This window comes from Podarcis gaigeae, assembly GCF_964106915.1.
Source record: "Podarcis gaigeae genome assembly, chromosome: 4".
NCBI lineage: Eukaryota > Metazoa > Chordata > Lepidosauria > Squamata > Lacertidae > Podarcis > Podarcis gaigeae.
The window spans coordinates 92889066-92907509 of NC_139677.1; the positions used below are offsets into that span (position 1 = coordinate 92889066).

Genomic DNA, 18444 nt, shown 5'->3' on the forward strand with positions numbered 1-18444 from the left:
ACAGCCTTACTTTTCTTTATATATGGTAAGATAACGCTTACAGTTCCACAAGTCTGTACTGCCATATCCAAAAGCAAACAAATTAAGTAGTCATCATTTGGCAAGGGGCAAGAATGATTATCTGCTGCCTTAAGCAGAGTAGATATGTGGCAAACTGGAAAAATTCCAAGTGAAATGCATCCTTTTCAGGGTATTTTCCAAGACTGGATTCTCAGGTGGGTTAAAGTTTAAATGAATGCTATGTCTATATGTGAAATTGCAGGGCTGTGGTCAGTAGGGTATGCGGAATATGTGTGGGGGTGGTGAGGGATAAAAGAAAACCAGGTTAGATAGGATGGAGGCACATGACTGCCTCCTCTCCAAAGGCAGACATTGTGGTTCAATGATTAATCAACGTCTGCAGCAAATTACAGTCCAAGCAACTCTGATGGTTAATCAGCTGAGTCTGTTCTTCATGTGATGCTCTGCATCTGAGAAGGTTTCCAATCTGTACCTCCTTTATCTCTCCCCAGATGTTCAATGTTTGAGCAGCAAGAGCAGGGGGGAAGAGTGCTAATCACCACCCCTGTCACCCTCTAGTACAGAGGTAGGGAACCCTCAGCCTAGGGGTCAAATGTGGCCCTCCAAGCTTCTCTCTCTGGGCCTTGGAAATCTCCCTAGCCTTGTACCTGGAGCATTTCTGCCTGACCTTTGATGGCACCTTTTGCTCATCTGAATGCAAAAAAATAAAATAAAATAAAATAAAAATATATTTTTTTTATTTATACCCTGCCCTCCCCAGCCAGAGCCAGGCTCAGGGTGGCTAACACCAATAAAATCACAGTAAAAACATAATAGGGGGAAAGAGAGGAGGGAAACCAAATTAAAATGCAGGTTAAAATGCAATTTAAAATGCAGCCTCATTTTAAAGTAGCTAATAGATCAAGACCATAAGGGCAGGGAAACATAAGGGTCAGACCGAGTCCAAACCAAAGACCAGGCAGAACAGCTCTGTCTTGCAGGCCCTGCAGAAAGATGTCAAGTCCCGCAGGGCCCTAGTCTCTTGTGACAGAGCGTTCCACCACATAGAGAAGGGTGTGTGAGCATGTGCAGAAGCTAGCCTCCTGCACAAAAGCAAAATTCACATTTATTGTTCTACCCACTTTTGCTTGGGGCCCCACCCACCACTGACATGTAGATCCTTGGAAGACTGCTCAGAAGGAAATATGGCCCTCAGCCACACTCTCCAATTTCTGTTGTAGACTGCCTCTTTCTGTGATGTTATGTGTGATGCTTTTTGGGTGTTTTTTGGCTAAGAGGCCGGGCAATTTCTAAAGTCTTTAAAAGTTCTTGCATACCTTTGTTCTGGGTCCTCACCTCCTTGCAATGGGAGTGGGGTGGGGAGCGAACTCTGTTGCAACAGAGAAATAAATATCTGCCTTGCTTTCACTGGATTTTGCCTCCATCCATTCTTCTCTGACTGATAATGGATTTAGAGGACACAAAGTCCCTTGATGGGGAGTTGGGTTGCATATGCCAACCCCATTTTTCCCCAGAACAGACCGAAGCAGGGGCCTCATCCTGTACTGGCTGCCACTGCCTTTCACCTGGCAGTCTGTTGATATCATCTGGAGAGAAGCTTCTAGAGCTTGCTCTGCATTTTCACAACTTTTAAAACAGTTAGTCACCAAAGAAAGCAGCAAAACTCACCGCAGAAATTCCCGGATGTTTTCCGCCTTCAGTTCTGCAAAAAGTTGTCTTCTTGCATTTCGAAAGACGTGTGTCGTGCCAGCTGGCTTGTTCGCCGATTTCACGCACCATCCTGCAATGCCGTCGCAATGACAACCGTCACTTCTGTCCCCCCTGTCCTTCCAAGCGCTACTATTATGGGATTGCACCAGCCAAGCTATCAAGGTTCCTTTCACTTGCCCATCATCCAATGCGATGGGATTATTTGCAGGGAAGATGTGTGCTTTAAATGTGCCATGTGGATGTGACCAGAGAAATCAGTAGGCTTCTCATACTGTGGAACAAAACACTATCCTTGGCAAGTTCTGCATCTGTTAAAGGAGAGGTGATGAATCTCTGCTCCGTGGGCCATATGTAACCGCAGTGGCCTCCTCTTCAGGCTTCAGGCTGAGAGAGAGAGGGAGAGACAGTGACTGGCCCAAGGTCATGCAAGGGAGTGGGGCACAGTGGTTAGAGCAGTCTCTCTCTCTCTCCCTCCCTCCCTCCCTCCCTCTCCCTGTGTCCTAATCCCCCAGTTTCGTGTGTGTGTGTGTGTGTGTGTGTGTTCTCTTTTTTCTGAGGAGCTCAAGGGGGCCTACCCAGATGTCGTTCCCCCCTTGATTTGACCCTCACAACAACCCCATGAGGTCAGCTAGGCTGAGAAGGAGTTACTGGCCCAAGGTCATGTAATAATAATAATAATAATAATAATAATAATAATAATAATAATTTATTATTTATACTCCGCCCAGCTGGCTGAGTTTCCCCAGCCACTCTGGGCAGCTCCCAATCGAGTGTTAAAAACAATACAGCATAAATATTAAAAACTCCCCTAAACAGGGCTGCCTTCAGATGTCTTTTAAAAATAAGATAGCTGCTTATTTCCTTGACATCTGATGGGAGGCAGTGTAATGTAATGGTTAGAGCAGCCTCCCTCTCTCCCTCCCCCCCCCCCACGTGTCCTCACACCTCAAGTATATACTGCGTAGATATATTTAGGTCTTATTACACGGTGATTCATAATGAAGTATACAGCTTCCATTATAAATCACCCTGTGTTTTCTCAAAGGAGCTCAAGCTGGCCAACATAGATCTCCCCCCACCCTCCTCTCAATTTCATCCTCACAACAACCCTGTGAGGAGTGGCACAGAAGTAAATCTGCTAGCACATTTGCAAAGCTAAGCAGGGCCCGGGATGGTTTCAAACTGGATGGGAAACCATGTGTTGCGATTCCTGCACTGCAGGACATTTGGCTAGATGGCCCTTGGGTTCTCTTCCAACTCTACAAATCTACAATTTTCCTGGTGTGGCAGTTAGGCTTGGAATTGGCCTCCGATTAGAGCCAATGGAAGACTATATTCAGTCCAGCGGCTATAGGGCACATCTTTGGGGAAGGCTCGCAGCTGGGGATGGAAGGGTTAAATCCTCCCCATGTACTCTAGCGAGCAAACGGACAGCTATAGGAGCCACTTCAAAAGTTGGCAACACCAGGCTAAACGGAACAAGTTGCCAAGATGCAGGGAAGAATCTTGTATATAAACTCAGGCAAGTTTGGAGCTAAACCAGTAAGCGGCCCGCATTTCTGTTTCGTTCTGTTTATTAAAAATAAAATTAGAAAGTCTTTGAGCTGAGCAAGAGCTATCTGAGTCACTGCTCCCTTGGGCTGCCTAATAAAGAGATGAGCAGAGCTTCGGCTGGTTCAGTGGCATTGCTCAAATGCCTTCCCTCGCTCAAGGATTGCAAAGGAGAGTTGTCAGGAAGAGGAGCTGCAGGAGGAAAATGAATCCACTCTAGAGTGAGGGGTGGGAAATATTTTTCAGTCTGAGGGCCACATTCTCTTTGGGGCAACTTTCTGGGGGCCACATGCCAGGGGTGGGTGGGGGCAGTGACTGGGAGTGGCTGCTGAGACCATATAACACCGGTCCTGAAAGACCTACATTGGTTCCCAGTACATTTCCGAGAACAATTCAAAACGTTGGTGCTGACCTTTAAATCTCTAAACAGCCTCGGCCCAGTATACCTGAAGGAGTGTCTCCACCCCCATCATTCAGTCCAGACACTGAGGTCCAGCTCCGAGGGCCTCCCAGCGGTTCCCTCCCTGCGAGAAGTGAGGTTACAGGGAACCAGGCATAGGGCATTCTTGGTAGTGGTGCCCGCCTTATGGAACATCCTCCCATCAGATGTCAAGGAAATAAACAACTATCTGACTTTTAGAAGACATCTGAAGGCAGCCCTGTTTAGGGAAGTTTTTAGTGTTTGATGTTTTATTGTGTTTTTAATATTCTCTTGGAAGCCGCCCAGAGTGGCTGGGGAGTAAGATAATGATGATGATGATGATTGGTGGAGCAATGAAGGCACATTTTACCACTGTGCTGTAGACTAGTTTGAAACCCATCGGCTACCCTTACCTGGTTTAGCGGGCATGGGGAAGCTGTTCCCCAAATTGCGACTACTGTCACATGCTGACAGCTTCTAGGAGCCACAGGTGAGTGCTGAGGGCAGGATGGGACCCAAAGGTAGACAAACTACCCCAGAAGGAGCATGATGTGTCCCCACCAGAAATACGACCCCCCTCCCCTAACACCCCACACATTACTTGCGCATTACTGCACTGGTTTCAAAATGTGATAAGCCAATGCTGGGACTGCTCCCTCTGCTGAGTGGAGCCTGGGGCATCTGCTACAAAGTTCTGTTCTGAGAGCACCACTGCTAGAAAGCTACAGACCTGCCTCCTTTAGAAAAACCCTCAGCAGCTTAAAGCAAAAACAGAAGTTTTGGGTGATGGGGTGGGTTGGGGGGTGAGGAACCAGCATAACATGATGTTTTTGCTAAGGAAATAAAAGCCCCCACTGTCAGCTTATCGAACACAACACAGAGCTTTCCAAATTACTCCTTTTGTGTATTTGTGAGCAGACGGAAGGGGGGAAAACAACAATTGCAACAATCTTGCCTTGACAGACTTGCTGCCTTTGCCGTGAAGGGTTATGTAAGTGCTCAGTCTCAGCAAAAGGCCTGCCTGTCTTAAGAGCTGGGCTGTTTCAAAGCTTCACCTCTATCCTCCCCCATAAAGAGGACTGTTTTAAAAAAGCATAAATATGCATTGAGCCAAAACAGTCTCACTGCTACAGAACACAAGGAGCCCGGCTTATCATTTTGGCCAATTCATCTAGGCCAATATAGTCTGCTCTGGCTGGTAGCAGTTCCCCAAGGTCTCAGGTCTTTCTCATTAGTCCTTCTAACAGTGAACTCAGGTGCCGACAGGACTGGAGCCAAAACAGATATTCAAGGCATCTCCTGAAGCTTGCCGAAGTACAAAACCTCAAGGGTCACACACAAAATAGGAGACTACTCTGCATGCTCAATATCCACAGAATATTGACTATCAGTTGGAAAACAAACAAACAGAAAACCAGGATTTGGGAGGATTGGGATAACCTGCCTGGAATGAATGGCTGCTCTCAACAGGAGCACTCCTCTTCAGAGGGAAGATGCGCTGCAACACTCTGCTGCAGGTCACACTCATCACCTTTCAAGATTATTTTTTTTCAAAAAAGCCATGAGGCTTTATCTGAGGCTTGTTTTCTGATGCCCTATAAATACGTTAGAAAATGGGAAATTTGAGAATGTGGTGCCAGAAACATATTGATTACTCTGTCATTTTAGATGATAAAATGGGTGTCCTTCCTTTGTAATTGGTTTTGTCGCTTTGGAAGAATAAAGGGCATCTGATTACCCAAGCATCACCATAGCTTGGATGGGCGATGCGATGGGCATGGAAGGTTTAAGGGATGGGCTTTCTCAATAACATCGCCCACTGAAGGCTCCAGCAGGTTTGCCAAAAACCCTGTGCCTTGGTGGGGAGAGGTTCCGAATCCAAAGGGTGCCTGTGACAACGTCAGTACATACCGTATTTTTTGCACCATAACACTCACTTTTTTCCTCCTAAAAAGTAAGGGGAAATGTCTGTGCGTGTTATGGAGGGAATGCCTACGGGTGGCATGCCTACGGATTTTCCTCCTCTAAAAACTACGTGCGTGTTATGGTCGGGTGCATGTTATAGAGCGAAAAATACGGTAACAGGAATACAAAAAGTCTCGGTCCAGTATATCTGAAGGAGCGTCTCCACCCACATCATTCTACCCGGACACTGAGGTCCAGTGCTGAAGGCCTTCTGGCGGTTCCCTCGCTGCGAGAAGCAAAGTTACAGGGAACCAGGCAGAGGGCCTTCTCGGTAGTGGCACCCACCCTGTGGAACGCCCTCCCACCAGATGTCAAAGAGAAAAATAACTACCAAACTTTTAGAAGATATCTGAAGGCAGCTCTGTTTAGGGAAGCTTTTGATGTTTAATAGGTTATTGTATTTTAGTGTTTTGTTGGAAGCTGCCCAGAGTGGCAGGGCGGGTAGAAATAATAAATTATATTATTATTATTATTATTATTATTATTATTATTATTATTATTATTATTAGGGTTCACTTCCAGCTAACGGCAGAGTCCGTTTGGAATGCCTGCGCTCAGCTTTGGAGCTTGTGCAAAGCGGGAGCAACAGGAGCACCTCGGAGCATGTGCAAAGCGCTTGTCCCATGCTGCGTGGGTGCACAGGAAGCTGCCTTTAACTAGGTCGGAACTATTTGTCCCACACCCGCCGAAGTGTCAGACGGCAGAGATTTCCCCCTTCTGTTGATGCTACCTGACCCCATCGCCACCTCTCCACTCACTGTGCGCTGCTCCCAGCTCAGGACTGGCAGCAGCAAATGCAGGATTTCAGACAGGTTTCTCTCCCGACCATCCCTGGAGATGCCGGGGATCGAGCCCGCGATCTTCTTGCTCTAACCACTGAGCCGTAGCCCTTCCCCCGAAGAGCTCCCTTATCCGTGCGCTCAGGGAAACCCGTTTGGCTGCTTTGACGCGCGCAAAGCCCAGCTCTGATTTCCGCCTCGCCCACCCCACCCCGCGCGCCCTCTTCCAAGTAGGGGGCTGCCCCCTTTCCCGGAGCCCACAAGCCAGGATCCTCTCTCGACTCACCCACCAAGAGCCCCAGCAGGAAGATCGCCAGGAGAGCCACGAAGCCCAGCCAGCTGCAGATAGCCACCTTCCTCCTGGCCATGGCGCGTCCCGGAGCGAAAGGAGGCTTGCTCAGGACGGGACGGGCTTTCGCAACCCTCCTGGGAGAGGATCCGAGCCGTCCCTCCTCCCACTGTGAGATCTTTCTCACGTCGAGAGAAAGGGGGCAGGGGAGAGTTGAGCCGAGGTTGCTGGGGGGGCGCTCCAGGCCAGGAGGGGGCCCCTGTGTGGGCACGGGACGTCTCCTGCCGGCAAGACGCAAAGGTTCCCTCCTTCAGAAGTTTGCAAAACTGCCATTAAAATAGAAAACAAGGAAAGATCAAGATGTTTTTCTCTCTACCCCCCCCCCTACTTAATTACACTGCCCTGGGATCTTTGGATAAAGGGCAGTTTAGGAATCAGATAAACAATAATTAGAGGGTTGTGGTTTGCCTTAATGATTACTTTAAGATTCGGCACCTGCAAAGCAGGGCTTGTTGTGAGGGAGTTTTGAGTTTGTTTGGTAGTGGCTGGGCTTGGGACATCTGTGGCGGATAATCAGGGAGAGAGGGCCCTCAAGCATGTGCAAAGTGCCTTTCCGTTGCGCTGCTTGAGTGTGGGGCTTCCTACAACTCTCTCTCCCTGTGGAAGGAAACTTTCAACAGGGACAAATGTCAGGTTCGGCACTGAGGCAGGAAGAACCAGCTGCAGAAATACAAGATGGAGGATGGCTGGCCTGCAAGGGGCAAACCACCTCTAACTGGAAGCAAAGCCTTATGAGGAACAGTTGAGGGAGTTGGGTATGTTTGGCCTGGAAAAGAGGAGACTGGAGGGGAGATGGCCATCTTCAAATATCTTAAGGCAAGTGTGATGGCCTGGGATTTGGACTCAGGTGCTGAACCTGAGGGATCCCAACCTGCACAGGATTCCCTGCCTCCAGAACCAGCTGGGTCATGAGCCTGAAGGGTCCTCACCTGTGCTGGATCCTCAGGTGCAGGCACCAGCTGAGTTTGCTCTGGCTCCTGAGGGGATGGAGGACCCATTGCCTGCAGGTGCTCCACTCTCAGCCCCGTCAGAGGAAGCTCAGGTTGCCTCTGGGTCCGGTAACCCTCCAGCCTCTCCTGAGCTGCAGAGGCTCAGGGCAGATAGGCAGAGGGAACTAAGTTCCTGCAGGAGGAGTGCTCGCCTCCAGGCCAGGAGAGGCGAGTCACCAGAGGATCGGGGCTGCCCTACGCCTCTGGGCAGATAAAAGCCAGCCAGCCCAGTCCCAAGTTGCGGGAGCAACATTGTTGGTTGCTAGTTCCTGCCTGAACTCTGTCCTGTTTTTCTGCCAGAGCTCTTGGCCTGCCCTGGCTCCCTGCTTGCATGCCTGTTCCTGACTTCACCCGCCTCCCTGCCCTGCACTCAGCTTCAGCTACTATGGACTGCCTCCACATTGCATTGACCATTGACCGGACTTGAACCTCGCCTCTTGGGTAACCTATGGGACCAGCACAGCAGGCTTCCTCAAACTTGGCCCTCCAGATGTTTTGAGACTACAATTCCCACCATCCTTGACCACTGGTCCTGCTAGCTAGGGATCATGGGAGTTGTAGGCCAAAAACATCTGGAGGGCCAAGTTTGAGGAAGCCTGCCTTAAGGGCTGTCACGTGGAAGGTGGAGAAAGCTTGTTTTCTCCTGCTCCGGAGGGTAGGACTTGAACCAATGGCTTTGAGTTACAAGAACTAGGTCTTCTTTGTCCCTTCTTCCCTGACACCAGTTTAGGTTCTGCCTCAGGTTCCAAGATGTTTTGGACCAGCCATGGTCCCAGGTTCTATCCTTGTCAAGGCCAAGCATGTACAAATTTTAGTTTATGAAGGAGGCTCTGTTCAGTGCTTTAATTGTCAAGTCCTCTTCTTGAGGAACTCTGAGAATTGTAACTTTGCGAGGGGAGCAGGGGTCTCCTAACTACTCTCAGCAGCTTTAGCAAGCTACACTTTCTCTGGATTCTTTGGGGTGGGGGGCAGCCATGTCTGTTTAAAGTGGGATGATACCGCTTTAAATGTATAGTGCAGATGGGCCTTGATCGCTGTGTTCTACCATTTCTCTCAGTTGGACCCGTGAAGTCTTTTTATCCAAGCTATGTCCACCCGCCCTACACCTGATGTTGGAAACAATATCAGGTATGAGGCAGGCAAAGGCAGGCTTTGGACAAGTCACATCTGATGTGGAAAATGAAATCTCTTGTGCTATATTATTAGCCTTTAACGGTCGCTGTGGCAGGACCAAGAAGCAACGCCCACTTATACCTGCTTCCCTGAAATATACTCTGAGTCGAGAGTGGATTTCATGCTCTTTATTCAGCTCATAGTGGTGAGGAGGAATGGAAGTTCCCCCAGAATGTTTGCTTTATATACATTATTTACACAATGGGCCCCACGTGATTGGCTAATTCTGGGATTCTCTTGTAGGCCAATCAGGTTGTGGATTCACTTCCACCTGGAGCTGGATTGCGTGGCTCCTGTGGGCCAATCAGACTGCTGCATTCTGGATCCTATTGTTCTAGGACCAATCAGACTGCTGCATTTTGGATCCTATTCAACTCAGTACATAACATTCCCCCTTCTCTAGGAGCTTTGCAGCGGGGAGTACGTGGGGAGAAACATTAAACCCTTCCCCTCCCAACACCACGACTGCAGATAACAGTTAAAAAGAGAGATTGGGAGAGCCAATCGGATTTCATGTGCCATATGTAGTTTGCCTGGAGACAAAGATTAATCTGTGCAAGAAAGAACAGAAAGAAAAAGCCTGATGAAGTGGCGTTTATTTCTCTCCTAACACCCATATGCCAAGAAAATACTATAAAGAAAATATGAAGAATACTCTTCCAAAATGTCTAAAACATATGTTCCTCCCACCCCCAGGGGCAAATTGTGTAGGTGTCCCATTTGCTGCTCTTGTTTTAAAAGCTGTCCTCTTTGTAGCCACAGCAAATAAATATCTTCTGCAGATTCCTTTAGTTGCTTTTTGTACTAGCTGAATCAGGTATTTTGGATGCCCAGTTGCAGCTTTAAGTCATGTTGCAGATGCTGCACATAGACTTCTCCACATGTCCTTTCCATTAAGCATCCCCATTGAATAGGGTTGGCTATGTCCAAGCTTGCTTTCAATCCTGCTACAGAGCCACTGCCAGTCAGCTAATGGCTCGACTCAACATAAGGCAGCTGAGGCTTTGCTCGATGCTCCTTGGATGTGATTCTGCCGCAGTTCTTGTTTCCTTCAAGATACGAGCTGTATCAGTTGCTTTCAGCTATCCTACTGATTTCTCAAAACCTAGCTGTCCTCGAGGTTTGTCATTATGCCCTTTGAGGGCATCTTGTGATGCCCTCGTCAAAACACGCACAAATCCGAGGTGCCCCTGCTTCAACAAATCTCGCCAAAGATACGTCTAACCAGATGGGATGCCACCTCCACAAACCATAGCTGTGAAAGCAACATGTATTATTAGCAGTGTTATGCAAGCCTTTAGGTGGTGATGTTAGGAAAGCTTCACTCCACAAAAAGCAGAAGATGCGTAGCCATAAATGTTGTATCAGAGTTGGGGCTCAGGATCCATACTTCAAGGGTGAGGGATGAGAAGTTGACATGATAGTGGAAAGTCTGTCCTTGTTCATCCCTTTGACCGTTTCTGCAGCTGGTGTGGTGTAGTGGTTAGAGTATTGGAACAGGACTTGGGAGACCTGGGTTCAAAAATCCACTACTCTTACTGGCTGACCTTGAGTACGTCACAGCTTGACCTGCCTCTATCTGAAGTCCTGTATGGTTGAAGTCCAATTTAAAGATACAGGACTACAGAGGAGAGCTCCAGGGTCTTGCAATTGCCCACCAGCAGCTAGCAGAGGTCACCTGGTTGCTCTTCCCAAAGGTGGTAAGGTGTATTTCATATTAATAATAGCAATTATTTTCTCATCAATGGATCAGCAACCTTCTCATCCTGTAACAGGTCAGGTTTAAGTTTAAAGCATTTCCTCTGTAAACCAACATCCTGGGAGAACAATATGCCACACTCAGCAATCTTTTTAGAGGGAACTTTATTTTGATTTGTAAAGGCACAAAAGCAAAACCAATTTCTAAAGGGAGGCTCTGTTGATGGGGAAACTGAGTACAGCAACTGCATCTGTGGTTTTTCAGTGTATGTTCCAGAAGGTATTGAGCTTCAGATCATTTGCTTTTCAAAGCCAGTAGGGGCCCCCAGGGCCACATCTGTCTGTGGGGCCACTCCTATGCCCAATGCTCCCCTCCCCACATGGACCTCCATGGTGACAGCACTCCAGGTAGCACCGTAACTTAATTTTATTTAAATTTCCAGCATTTAAGTTTCACACAGTGCCCCAGAATAGCCAATGTAGACTTGTTCTGTGGCATTGTGGGAAATTTAAAATGGCATCTAATATGTGCTCCCCACCAGTGAGAATACCAACCATGATGGGACTTTTCAGCTTCTAAGTTCTAAACGTAGATATCCAAAGGTTCTGTAGCTCATTCACCCTCCTTTCCATAGAACTTTTGTTCGATGTTGGTTTTGGTTGCGTACAAGTTTGTAAAGATGCACCCAAAACTTTGGGGTGCAATTAGAGAATAAAGCCATGGAATTTAAAAGTAAGTTTTAAAATAAAGCCCAAATTTAAATCCTTTGCAAAGTGACTCATATTGAATGTAATGTGTGAACACCCCTCATGCCTTCAAGGGAACTGAGATCCATCAACACATTGGTGTGCCATCAGATCACATCCTTGGGGATCTGGAAGGTGGGCGTTCTTCTGCATCAAGGTCCACACCAATTGAACTACTTGTTTGTTTTTCCATCAAGAAATTGGCTTTGATGGCCCTCAAAACCTCAACGCAGGGAAGGCAATGAAAGACATGCCTGTCAAGATTGGGTTGTGATGGTGTGAATAGCTTGGATTTCTCTTTCGGTGTTAAGTCCTCTGAGCTGAAAACCTATATGGTTATCCATGATTAAGTGCCCACTGAAATCCCTGGGATTTATGAGTGTACAACCTGTGTACCTATGTGCACAGTAATGTTCAATGCCTGTGTTGTCTGTGTGCACAATGGTTGAGCTGAACAAATCAACAAGGGTGCACTCTTTCACACAATCACTTGTACATGGGTAAAGGCAGCTTGTAGCTGTGTTCAGTGCAACATGTGAACAAACCTCCCCAAGGAAAGTCTCTACAGCCACGAAGTTCCAAACTCAGCAGGACTTTGGCAAGTAGAGCCAGTTCCTTGGACCCTCTAGGAATTCACACTGTTTCTTTGAGAGTCCCAGCTGCGGCAGTGACTGTGAAGGCTGCAATGGAGATCTGTCTCTTGACTTCCTCCCAGGCCTTGTGCTGGTCCTCTGTGTGGGCAATGTCAAACAGGGCATCGTAGATACCAGGAAAGGACACTCCAGCATACTTGTTGTGGCTGTTCGGAGCAAAGATGATGTGTCTGGAAACACAAGCAACCATATTAAAAAAACAGAGCTCATGGTAACATCTGGGGAGGTTGTGCCTGGTGAGGAACCTTAACCCACCCTACTGAAATTTTTCAAGGACTCAAGTCCTATCTTTCAATATCCATCCCATTGTTCCACTTTGTCAGGAGTGGGGAATTTCTTTCTGCCATCGACCAGAGGCAAAAGCGTTTTTCTTGTCTCTGATAGATGCACCTCACACTTAGGAAGACAGGAAGGGTGATTTATACCAGGTGTGACTCCAACATCAGCCGAAGAAGGAAAGGTGGAAAGACAACTTGTTTTTCCTTCTCAAGGCGGTTGGAGAACCATCACTCCTGCCACCATTGCTGGCCTCAGTAAGTGAGGTTCGAAGGGAAAAGGGGATGGATTAGGATAGGTAGGAGGAAGGGAGTTGAGGGGTTTGGGGGCAGAAGCTCAGGTCACATTTGGAAATGCTTGGAAATCAAATGAGCCATTTCCCAATTATGATTTGTTTTTGGCATTTAGGTTATTTACATGCCATTGTAACATAGGCTGGTGTTTGAGGCTCCCTATCACTTATTAAACACTTTAAAACCACGAGATAAATGTCTCTGTATGTGAGACAAACTGCATCCAACTCAGAGGTTGTTTTTTTGGTTGGTTTTTTTGGTAATGAAAGGGGTGGAGAATCTAAAGATTTTTAAGGAAGCGAAGGGAATGTAGGGGTGATAAATCATAGAATTGTAGACTTGGAAAGGATCCCAAGGGTCATCTAAGTCCAACATTCTGCAATGCAGGAATCTTTTGCTGAAAGTTGATCCCAGAACCCAGAGATTAAGAATCTCATGAGCTATAAAGAGCATATGCTTTCTTACCTATAGAACGGCCTGCCAGGTAATCCAAGGGGATCGATAAATGCTCTTTCCAGAAACATCAGCTGGTCGTTCCAAGATCTCACTGCAATAGGGCTGCAAATCAGACCACAGGGACAAAAAAAACCATCAAAGCTGCTCCAACAGAGTCATTCGGCGCTGCCCTTTGGGAGCCAACACAAAAGCCGATATTCTCAAATGCACACAGGTCTATTCAACAGCTTCTTGGAAGCTGAGCCCTGGACATTCCTAGCTAGACCCTCCCAGTCCACTGAGGGGACATCTCTCTTTAGCATGCATTTATCAGCAGACCTCAGCCTAAAGAATTCTGCCCCTGGACCGAACAGGCCAGGTGTCTAATAATTCTAGGCGACTTACTTATTGATGTCCAGTAGTTGAGATCTCTTGTGAAAGTCACTGGCAGATTCTGAAAACTTCCTCACTGCATCAAGGAGAGAACCTGGGACAGCAAAGGGGGGGGGGGGGCTCATCATTGGATTTTGTGAATCTTGTCTTTTTAGGAGTCCCACTTTGCAACCTTCCTCTGGAGACTTTCCAAGGTCCCTCTATGAGTCTTTGCTGCAAGATCCCTGCATTGCAGCAAGGCAAAGGTGGGCAGAAGGTTTACCTGGTAGATAAACAAAATTACTTTCCCCATCTAAATCAGGCTGCTGAAATAAAGTAAAGTAACCAGGGCGTGTGAAAGGACTACAAGTTCAGTTCAGTTAGGGTAATGAAAACAAATCCCTAGGCTCAGAGTGTGCTCAGTGCCACCCGGTTCATTAATTCTGCTCAGAGATCAGCACTGGGTGCTGATTTGTTTCCGGGACAAGTACAAAATGTTACTATTAGCATGTAAGGACCATAACAGCTTGGGACCATTTGGCTGGCAGGATGTCCTTACCCCATCCATGTTCTCTGAACCCCTTTGATCTGTGGAACTGGCACAGTTACAGATGCACCCCATACACTGTTCTGCACTTGGAAGAAATCCCTCTGCGACAACACTTTGGAACTCCCTGCCTATTGATATCTGAGGGGGGTTTTCTTGTACACTTTTGGGTGCCTGTTTAAAAACGTTTTATTTAGGCAAGCCTATCCAGTCATGCAGACTACTGGCAGGTGTTTTAACCTTTTTGCTTTGATTTTAATTATTTTTGTATGTTTTCAACAGCCTTTTTTAAAATGTATTTTATTTATCATTTTAATTGTTTGTGGCCCCCCCAATCTGCTTAGATGATGATGATGATGATGACGACGACGATGATGATAATAATAATAATAATAATAATAATAATAATAATAATAATAATATATTATTTATACCCTGCCCATCTGGCTGGGTTTCCCCAGCCACTCTTAGAGGTCTTATTACAATCAAGTTAGTATACAAATGTTGTTAAATGAGAAAATAAAATAAAATTCTAACAGAATGTCTTTAGCCTCTTGGGGTTCTGGTAGGAGGAAAACACGGATAGCCAACATGTTGAATAATGTGGTTTGCTACGGGTTTTGTTGGGCTCCACCTTCCATCATCCCTGACCATCCATTGGTCCATGCTGGCCGGAACTGATGGGATATGTAGTCCCCAACATCTAGTTGTTAGCTATCCCTGGATCAAATGACCTCCAAGATTGTTTCCAACCCTTCTGTTCTCTGATTCTTGTCTTATGCCTGGTAGCACATACCTAACGACACGTTGTACGTCACCAGGGCTTCCTGGTGTTTCAGGGTCATGTTGTGAATGACGTTCATGTAACTGCTGAGTGCCTTGGCGTAATCCCGGCAGTCGAAAGGAAGGACGATGGAATCGGCCAGTTCAAACACCATTCCTCCACGCACCTGAGCCACAGCAAGGTGGTTCTTAAAAGTGGGGTCATAAAATTGCTCCACGATCTCGTAGGTCTCATAGACGCTGTGATAAACAGGGTAGCTGCTGTATTTGTCCACCCTCTGAAAAGTAAGAAGTGGGCACACTCAGAGTGCATTTTCACATCTCATTGGTTTTTATGCGCAGCCAAAAAAACCTTACAACAGGCTTCCTCGACCTCGGTCCTCCAGATGCTTTGAGACTACAATTCCCATCATCCTTGACCACTGGTCCTGCTAGCTAGGGATCATGGGAGTTGTACGTCAAAAACATCTGGAAAGCCAAGGTTGAGGAAGCCTGCCCTACGAGTTGGGTTGGGTGAAATGTGTAGCCACCCAGACTTTGCAAAGTCTTGGCAGTCACTGCCACATCAGCTGCCTGGTCACTCATGGCAGGAACAGGAGGTGCTGTGGTGGGAGATAGATCAGGCCCCATGCTGGCCAGCACTGGCTGTGAGATCAGCTCAGCATCCGGTGGATATGGGTCAGCTCAGCCTTGCCTCACTGTCAGGGACCAGACATCAGAGGAGGAATGCTGGAGGCCGCCTCCCCCTTTTCCTGAACCTTCCCAAGAAGAGGAGGACAGTATAGATTTAAAACAGTGGCTTGAGGAGGGTCACAGCTCAGAGATAGAAGAGGGGCAAAGCTGGGAAATAATGGCACCACGCCAAGCCCGGAAGTACCGGAACAGGTTACTTCTGGGTTTTGGTGCTCATGCATGTGCAGAAGCACTAAATCACACTTTGCGCATGCACAGAAGTGCCGAATCGTGACCAGCACGTGCACAGACGCGGCACTGTGGGTTGCGAACACTGCAGGTTGCGAACGTGCCTCCTGCACGAATCACATTCACAACCTGAGCGTCCAGTGTATATATAAAAAATAAAAAATTGTCCAGTAGCACCTTAGAGACAAACTAAGTGCGTTCTTGGTATAAGCTATCGTGTGCATGCACACTTCTTCAGACACATGCACATGAAAGCTTATACCAAGAACAAACTTAGTTGGTCTCTAAGGTGCTTACTGGACAATTTTTTATTTTTTTATATATTTCGACTGTGTCAGACTAACTACATTATCACTAGAGAGCATTCCAGACCCACCTTCTACCAGAACACAGCGAGCAGTGAAAGCAGGAGAACAAAGGGCTAAGAGGCAATTGGCCTTAAGCAGACACCGTAAAATGGGTGGCGCTGTTGACGACTGAGAAGGGAAGGGGGAAGGAGATTACCCGGAGCAATGCCATTACCCCAAGAGGCGAATACTGAATAAAGACTTTGGTAAGAGCTTCTTGTTTATCTATTACTGGCAGCCTGCCATGAGGGGGGGGGAGGGTCAGATTCCCTGAAGCCTGACACTCACTCTTAGAATGTCATGCTTGGGCTCTGCTTGTATATATACTGCTGGTCGACTTCCTGCCTGCCTGCACATTCAGGTATGGAATTCAGGGTTTCCAAGTTGCATGACACAACTGGACATAGTTAGGATCCAAGCTATGTCTCCCTGTCTTTGGTCTTGCCGTGCAATGCCTCCAGAACACCCCTTTTGGGGGAACCTCACTGGCTTCAGCTCAGCTGGCTGAGACCCATCTAAGCCGCAATGAGTATATTAGGCTGAACTGGGGTTAGTTACATTCTTAAGAATGTGAGAACACCCCTACTGGGTCAGGTCAATGGCCCACCTAGTCCAGCATCCTGTTTCCACAGTGGCCAACCAGAAACCCACAAGCAGGATTTGACCCCAAGGGCGCTTTTCTCTCCTGTCCTTTGCAGCAATTGGCTTAACTCTCTGGCTGAGCCGAGCTGAGCCAGGGATTGGCTGATTGAGCCAAAGATGCAATGAATCCTAAACTGCTCATCCTGACACATCTTGTCATAGGATCTCCTCCTTAGTGTAGCCTTTATAGATTTGGGAGGAGGACGGAAGCAAAAGCAGAATAGCTTTCCTCTACCTGTCAGTGGTTTTGAATTCTGGTGCTGGAGGAGACTCTGGAGAGTCCCGTGAACTGCAAAAAGATCAAACCGATCCATTCTGAAGGAAATCAGCCCTGAGTGCTCACTGGAAGGACAGATCGTGAAGCTGGGGCTCCAATACTTTGGCCACCTCATGAGAAGAGAAGACTCCTTGGAAAAGACCCTGATGTTGGGAAAGATGGAGGGCACAAGGAGAAGGGGACGACAGAGGATGAGATGGTTGGATAGTGTTCTCGAAGCTACCAGCATGAGTTTGATGAAACTGCAGGAGGCAGTGGAAGACAGGAGTGCCTGGTGTGCTCTGGTCCATGGGGTCACGAAGAATCGGACACGAGTAAACGACTAAACAACAACAACCTGTCAGTGGCTTCCGCCCTGTGAATCTGAATGAGTGCCAGCCTCCATTGGTCTTAAATAATCTTTGGAGTCGGTTTTAGTCTTACAGAACTCCACAGCCTTTCGCTTCCAGTGAATTTTGCCAGGTTAACTTGGCGTCTACAATAAATCTGCAGTGCCTGGAGACCAGGGGTGCCAGCTTGAATAAAATATTGAGGGAGGGGGCACGTAATCACTCACAAGATGCACACTATTCAAATGGCAGTGCTCACCAGCCCCTCAAATATTTTACCAGGGGGGCTGAAGGGACCTCGGCCCCTAGGAATTGGCTCCTATGCTGGAGACAGACAGTCAGGTTGTGAATCCACAGTGCTGACCAGAGAAGGAATGACGGCTGGGAGGAGTACAGAGAGATGATATGTCATGGTGCATCTGCAGCAGCAAAACCAGACGCTTTAATCTGCCCCAGCTGCAACAAAACATGTCTCTCCCCTATCCGTCTCTCCAGCCACAGCAGGCGCTGCAACCTTCCAACAGTTTGACTTCACCCCCAAATGGCGCACTCCTCCATCGTCTTCCCAGATAGACATATGCCAACAACAATAAACCACAGTGAGCTTTTAAAGGGATTTATATCCAAATCCCCCAGGATGCTTATTTCAAGATGCTGTAGAAGTAACAGAACAGGCTTACCCAGTTTTTAGTGTATCGAGCTCTTCCGGAAGCGATGCCCAACCTCTGGAAAAAGACTTCAAAATCATTGCCGGAGCCCAGCTTGTTAATCCTTTTGTGAAGAAAAAAAAAGACAGGAGAGAGGGCAAACATTGCCATAAAACTGTTGTTTTCAAAGCAACACACTGTACACACTGATCTTTTTTATGGGTTATTCTCTAGCTTTCATTGTAACACATTGCTCTTTTTTTCTAATTTTATGTTATGCTTTTAAAATTCAGCTATTGTCTCTGCCTCCCAAAGGCTTGCATGGCTGTTTGTTGCAGCAGCAGCCCTGGCTACAAGCTCCCCAGGTGAATGGTACCTCTGGGGCTGGCCAGGGGGTGTTTCCCAGGCCCCTGTGGGGCTTTGTGAGGAGGCACCTCTCTTTGGGGCAGGTGGGGGGGCAGCTCAGAGACAAGAGGCATCAGCTGCAGCTGCCCAGAGGACACCCAATGAGAGGGGGAA

The 18444-nt window shown here is 47.4% G+C and overlaps 2 protein-coding genes across 3 annotated transcripts in view; both read right to left on the minus strand.

Annotated features, from left to right (window-relative positions):
* Positions 1 to 7065, minus strand: part of NAALAD2 (N-acetylated alpha-linked acidic dipeptidase 2) — a 38426-nt gene extending 31361 nt beyond the window's left edge. Inside the window, exons 1-2 of the mRNA XM_083736597.1 lie at positions 6734 to 7065; positions 1690 to 1801 (exon numbers count right to left, since the gene is read on the minus strand). Coding sequence (XP_083592723.1) covers positions 1690 to 1801; positions 6734 to 6815 — 194 coding nt within the window. The 5' untranslated portion in view covers positions 6816 to 7065. The remainder of the gene's footprint in view (positions 1 to 1689; positions 1802 to 6733) is intronic.
* Positions 7066 to 10806: 3741 nt separating this feature from the next.
* Positions 10807 to 18444, minus strand: part of LOC310843344 (glutamate carboxypeptidase 2-like) — a 56366-nt gene continuing 48728 nt past the window's right edge. For both annotated transcript variants that reach the window (XM_083736583.1, XM_083736584.1), the window contains exons 15-19: positions 17959 to 18049; positions 14776 to 15040; positions 13466 to 13547; positions 13091 to 13183; positions 10807 to 12226 (exon numbers count right to left, since the gene is read on the minus strand). In XM_083736583.1, coding sequence (XP_083592709.1) covers positions 12037 to 12226; positions 13091 to 13183; positions 13466 to 13547; positions 14776 to 15040; positions 17959 to 18049 — 721 coding nt within the window. In that variant the 3' untranslated portion in view covers positions 10807 to 12036. The remainder of the gene's footprint in view (positions 12227 to 13090; positions 13184 to 13465; positions 13548 to 14775; positions 15041 to 17958; positions 18050 to 18444) is intronic.